General features: G+C 45.0%; 1 protein-coding gene across 1 annotated transcript; it reads left to right on the forward strand.

Annotated features, from left to right (window-relative positions):
• Positions 1–3: 3 nt before the first annotated feature.
• On the forward strand, positions 4–2,614 carry LOC118157246 (plastin-3-like; the record flags this gene model as incomplete). Its single annotated transcript, XM_035311507.1, has 3 exons — positions 4–27; positions 598–722; positions 1,282–2,614. Coding segments are annotated over 3 exons (282 nt in total), but the record flags the coding sequence as incomplete, so codon positions are not given.
• Positions 2,615–6,575: the final 3,961 nt, after the last annotated feature.

Raw genomic sequence — 6,575 nt, forward strand, 5'->3', positions numbered from 1 at the left:
AAGTCCACCTCCATCCAGAACTTCAAGGTGCAGGTTCCCCTCTTGCATCCAAAAGGAGAGGGGTGCCCCAAAAGGGTTTCTCTGGCTGCAGCAGGACACGTTCAAGATGGAGTTTTACACAAGGCAGGATGCAGCCTGTGCTGGGAACAAAGTGGCTTCAAGCTGCCAGAGAGGAGACTTTCAGAACCGCCTAGTGGGGAATAGCGGTGGGGCAAGAGAGTTGATGGGGTGTCAGAGGAGGGGAGGAGTGTGGTTGGTCTCTGGGGCAGTGTTGAGGTCCAAGGTACCAACAAGCATTGAGGCTGGAGCTGCTGTTGTAGGTTGGGGTCAGGTCAGTGGGGTGGACCTGCTGCCTGTAAATGCTTTGTGTTTTCACACCACTTAAAGTAAATTGGAGTCCTAATCTTGTACTGTTACCAAAGGAGAAGCAGCACTTTGGTTTGTTTGTGCTCCAGCTGGAATAATCACTCAGTGCTGTCTGGAAATAGCTTGTTTAAAGTTTGTTTTGTTGCACGTTACAGAGCGGTTGAAGCGAGGTGAGAAGTATTCTTAAGGGTTAGACATTTGTGTTTACTTTTCTCTGCTTGTATTCTCTAGGACAAGACTATCAGTACAAGCTTGGCAGTGGTGGATTTAATTGATGCTATACAGCCTGGTTGCATCAACTATGACCTTGTAAAGACTGGTCATCTGTCGGAAGATGACAAACACAATAATGCTAAGTAAGTTTACCATCTGAAAAGCTGCATTGCATTGGGAGAGTACATCTACTATGCTGTGATTTAGAGTTGCAAGGGTTTTTACTGCTTTACTGTGGTTTTCAAACACTGAACCTTTTAGACAGTGCTTGTCAGTAATGCCAGAGTCCTAGCTGGTTGGACTCTTGCCTGTTGAGAGAACACAGAACAGCCCAAGCACTGCTCTAGCAATGATGTTTCTTGCCTGTTTGTTCAGGCTTATGAAATGCTCAGCCAGTGGCTCAGGGGTTTGAGACTGAACCCTCGTCTGTCTCTCATCTTGTTGAATCATCATAGGTTGTCAAGTTTGAAGTATGCCTGTGAAATCATGGCTTTGAAACGTGTGTTCTGCGACTATTCTGCAGTGGCAGAATGACAGGAAGTTTTCTTGCAGATAATACTTGCTTGATTATTCCTAAAAAGCAAGCAGAAGAGGGAATGTAAACGTTAGCTGATGAGTCCTTGATTATGAATTCTGGCTATTAGCCCTATCAAATATTAATAACACCTTGTAATAACACACTTCTCTTTCCGTGGCAAATAGGTATGCTGTGTCCATGGCAAGAAGAATTGGTGCCCGAGTCTATGCTCTTCCGGAAGATCTTGTGGAGGTGAAACCGAAGATGGTCATGACCGTGTTTGCCTGCTTGATGGGCAGAGGAATGAAGCGCGTATAAAAGGGTTGATCCTTGTAAAAACAAACAAACAAACAAACAACAAAAGACAACAAAAACCCAACCTGCCACCCTGGGTGCATGAGTAGCAGACCAGCTGTGTCCACGCTGAAATGCTGTTGGCCTAGGAACTGTTGAAGTTCAAAGGATGTTGTTTTGCTTTGCGAGACAAACTCGTATCAAAATTCTCAGGGAGAGGAGTTTTAACCAACAGATGTGCTCTTTTCCCAAAGGAAAGTTTGACTTATCAAGAGCTCACAGAAATGCATTCATAACAGACCAGCACCTTGAACGCTGCTCTGGAGCTGTTTTCACCAGGTTTTTTCTCTGATGCTTGGTGTTGTCCCTACTCCACCCCACCCCCGAGGGCTCTGAGGTGGTCAGTATGAGTTGTAGTGGGAATGGATCTTATTTCTGTCTGCAGTCCAGCTTCATTGCTGTCATTTGGTCCAAGCACATTGTGGGTTTGACCACTTCCTTAACTTTGCAAACAAAGCTACCGTACAAGTTGGGACCTACAGACCAGCTCGCAATGCTAAACGAGAAATGTGTTTTGGAAGATGGATCTTCTGGTATTCTCTGTACATGGTGCTTTTTTTTTTTATACATCTAACTATTTTGGTTACTTTACAAATAAAGCATAGCAGTTTTTTCTCTTGCTGCTTATAAAAAAAAAAGGGGGGTTTGTTTGTATTTTTAAGTTAGACTATATATGAGAATACCACCATCCTTGGACTGCGCACAGTAGCACATGATACCACGTTGCTGATGGCACAGTTGCACCTGAGAATGGAAGTGAATGCATTTTTGTATGCATCTTGGTTCAGTTGTGTGTACCTAGAACATAATTTTTACAAAAATCTGCATGAAAAATATAACTTTTTTATTTAAAATGTTGTTGGATATAAAACCATACTACATTGTGGGGAGGATTTGTGCAGGGAAGAGGCAAATGTTACGAACAGCAGGGTTCAATAAACTGAACAGCAAATGCGCTAGAATATAAAATTATTTTTACAGATAAAATGAAGTGTTGTCGCCAAAGAAGGAAGATTCTGTATCCATAGGAGTTAATATTATCTTGCTTTGGCAAGCTGTTTGCTAGATTTTGAGATCATATTGCTATTCTGAGCTATTCAAAATGATGTAATATGGTGGCAAAGCATTAGTTGAAATAAAAAAAAAAAAGACATTTAAATCCAAGGTTCTCTCCTTATTTACACTGTCCCAGCATGGTAGCCTGTCCTCAGTTGCTTGTGGCGGTGCTTTGGTTGCTTTGTGTATTTTGTATCAGGTCCATTGATCTGTAAGATCCCTAGAATTAGGGTGTGCTTGGGTTGAGGAAGAGGGTGGTTTTCAGTTTTTTCTTTTTTTTTTTTTTTTTCTTTTTTAGTTGTGATTTTTTAATTGGCAGTGTTTTTGTGAGGCATTACCTTTATGATAGCTTCTCTAAAACATTACTCTTGAACTTGTGACTTGCTGTGTGGCTGAAGACAATGCCCAAAGGTATAGGGGAAAAGCCTCATTAGGGCAAACCCCAGGAAAAGTAGGAGAAAAGGTGGTACCCATTCAGGCTCATGACAGAGACCCCAGATTGGTGGAGGGGAGAGGGTGTGATAGCAGCAGCTGACACAAATCAGAACAGCAGAGAGGTTGAAGAGAGAAATGTGACAGCAAGAAGCAAATGGGAGGTTTTTCCTGCAACTTCCCAAAGTGCTTGAAGCTGAGGAAAGTGAGGATTGTGCTGAAACCCCTGAACTGAAGCGGAAACATTGCAAACAAAAGGTAAAGCAAAAATGTATTGACTGTTTAATACTTGGCATGAATCTAATCACAGATCTGATAAGCAAGAAGGTGTAGCATGCGTTACTTTGTTGTGCAGCCCTGGTTTGTCCATTCACTGGTACTGCAGTAATAGCAAAATTCAGATTTACTGTGCTCTTCTGAGAAGGTTTCTGCTGTCAAAATGGCCTCTTTTATGTGTTTTCAACAAGAAGCAAAGGTTTATTTTTCTCTTACCTCTCATTAGCTTGGTAAAATTCCTCTAAGTCAGGGACAGATGTGGTATGCCTGCCACACTTGCTATTACCTCCTCTTATGAGCAATTAGTAAACGTATTTTGTTTTTTTCAAAGAAAAAATCTAATTTGGTAAGGACAGTAAAAGAAAAATGTATTGACCATTTAATACTTGGCACGAATTTATCACAAATCTGATGCAGAAGCAGATAAAAGATGTTTCATTGTGCAGCCCATTTGTCCATTGGCTGTTGCTGCGGTAACAGCAAAGGCTGGACTTATTCTGCACTCTACAAGAGCTTTATATTGACAAAAAGTGCATTTCCAGCAAGACACCAGTGCTTTGCACCACCACTACCACTGCTTCCCTGTGGAGCTTTAGCCGACCTTCACCACCCTGAGCTCATTGTGTCCACTTACGCTTGTGTGGACTTGCAGTTCCAACTGAAGATTAAATCACTGCTACGCCTCTGCACTGTCAGCAGACAACTTCCTTCAATCCACAATGATAACAGTGCAGTAACATTTACTACCACAAAATTTAGAAAGGAACTTTGAAGAACACCAAGATTCATGCCGTATGATAGCCGCACTAGTACTGCCTACCCAATAGGAAACACCACGCTGAAATGCCATTGCCTCTGAGCATCGCAGCTTCACACCAATAGAACAATACCCCCGACTGCAGCTGTGAAACCTCCACTTACACAGCACGATGACCGAACTACTGAAGTGGACAAAGCCATGACAGTAACATCACGAGCTCTCCTCTAATCATATTTTTGGTATTAAGGACTACAGCTGTGGCTGTAAGAAACATTGAAAAAACAGACAGTAGTGTTTCACCATGCAGGTTTTATGGTAGAAGATGGTTATGAGTCTATCTAATGTGACGTTACAGCTACGAATTTGGTAATTGCTGCCACTAAACTGCTCTTCTGAGTGTTTTTGGGGGGAGGGAGGGGGATATTTGCATCGATGGGAGACAATCCTTGTGGGTCAAGGTTTCCCCATTGAAAATGGTAAAATTCAAACTACTGTCAAAACAGTTTTAAAAGGTTTTAATACAAAATTCCAGTATTGGCTTTATTCAGTCTACTTTATTTTTCCGTATTGCATTAAGTACAAATGACTGAAAAATTATTTCCATTTCAGACAACCTCTTCTTCATTACTTATTCCTCGCAGTTCTACGTGATGCCTCTTCCTCACCTGTTCCTCTGCACAGCCAAAGGAGCAGCATGGCAAAAGGCCGACTAAAGCAAAGGAACAAGCACAGCACACCCCGGCCCAGCGCCTCTGAAAAGGCGGGGCCACAGCTACCCACGTGATTACAGCGGGGGCCGTACAAGCACCTCCCCTCGAGGGCAGGGGATAAGCACAGCCCTGCCTACGGGGCAGTCACCTCACACCTCACCGCCTTCCAAGGCAGTCGCACTGAGCGCGAGGCTCCGGCCTAGGCCCGAGGCACGGGCTGGCCCTCCTGGCTGCAGCACAACACCACGTCTTCAGGAGCCCAGGGGGCCGGCTCCTCGCCAACTGCGGGGAGGTCACCACAACCAAAAGCAGCGCCCAAGGCGGTGGGACTACGCCCGCCTTCCAACACACCGCTTCCTCCGCCTGCTCCAAGGGGGCGACACTGGGGACGTCCCTGCTGTCTGGCTAAAGCAGCCGGCTGCAGCACTGCAGCCACCTCGGCCCTGCTTACAGGGGGAGCGCGGGCTCCTCCTGGGGACAGAGGGCTCCAGGGCTCGTGACACACACCCCGACTACGGGGCGTCAGAAGAACAGGCACCGACCCAGGCCCTGGCTGCAGGCTGGTCTGCTACCAAGTGGCTTGGCCCTGTCCTAGGAAAGAAGGGGCGAGCCCAGACTCTCCCTCCGCTCGGGGCCTGAAAGGGGAGCCCCCTGTGCCTGCACAGAGCCCTTCTTTCCCTCCTGGGAAGCCAAAGCTGAACAAGGTGCAGGTTTTTTTAACAGGGGCCTAGAGGACGAGCTCACACACCCCAGCAAGGACAGGGAGAGGGGCAGGGGCAGACTTGGTTTTCCAGAAGAGACAGGGAACTCAGTGCAGACAGCATCCAGGGCAGGCCAGGGGGCAACCCCTACCCACGAGCAGGCCCAGAGAGCCTCAGAGCCACCCCCTCGGGGCTGCATGCCATGACACGCAGCCGGCCTACGGGGCGTCACGCTGGCCGCAGGCCGAAAGCCGCCAGGGCCGCAGGGGACGGGTGGGCAAAACCTCACTTTTTTCCTTAAAAAAATGCCACCTTTGACCCTTATCACTTACTTGAGCTTTTCAGTGAAAACAAAAACGCTATTTTTTGCCCTCAAATTACCTCAACATTTTCCTCCAAAAGTGCCAGTTTTGACCCTTCAAATTTACCTCAAGTTGTCCATGAAAAAATTGCTCATTTTTGCCCACAATTTACCTGAACATTTTCTTCAAAACATCCTACCTTTGACCCTTCAATTTACTTCAGCTTTTCTCTGAACAAAAACAAAAGCTGATTTTTGCCCACAAATTACCTCACAATTTCCCTCAAAAAAAATCCACTTTTCACCCTTCTAATTTACCTCAGGTTTTCCCTCCAAAAAGCTCATTTTTGCCCACAAATTAACTCAACATTTTCCGGGGGGCGGGGGGGGGGAGGGGAAGATTTTTGCTCACAAAGGACCTCACCATTTCTCTCAGAAAAATCCACCTGTGGCCCTTTGTTTATTTTCAGGTTTTCTCTGTGCCTTTTTGCCCACTAATTACCTCACAATTTTCCTCAAAAAAAAAAAAAAGCTGACATCTGCCTAAGTTTCCTGAGATTTCCCTTCAAAAACACTACCTTTGACCCTTCTCATTTACTTTAGCTTTTCCCTGGAAAAAAAAAATGCTTCTTCTTCCCGAAAGTTACCTCAACATTTTCCTCAAAACATTCCACCTTTGGACTTTCTAATTTACCTCAGGTTTTCCCTGAAAAAACATGTTCATTTTTGCCCACTAATTTACCTCACTTTCTTCCGTAAAAAAAAATGCCAGCTTTGACTCTCTAATTTACTTCAGCTTTTTCCTACAAAAAAGCCCATTTTTGCCCACAAATTACCTCACCATTTCCCTTCAAAAGAATTCCACCTCTGACCCTTCTAACTTACTTCA

Source organism: Oxyura jamaicensis (genome assembly GCF_011077185.1).
Source record: "Oxyura jamaicensis isolate SHBP4307 breed ruddy duck chromosome 4 unlocalized genomic scaffold, BPBGC_Ojam_1.0 oxy4_random_OJ101257, whole genome shotgun sequence".
Taxonomy (NCBI): domain Eukaryota; kingdom Metazoa; phylum Chordata; class Aves; order Anseriformes; family Anatidae; genus Oxyura; species Oxyura jamaicensis.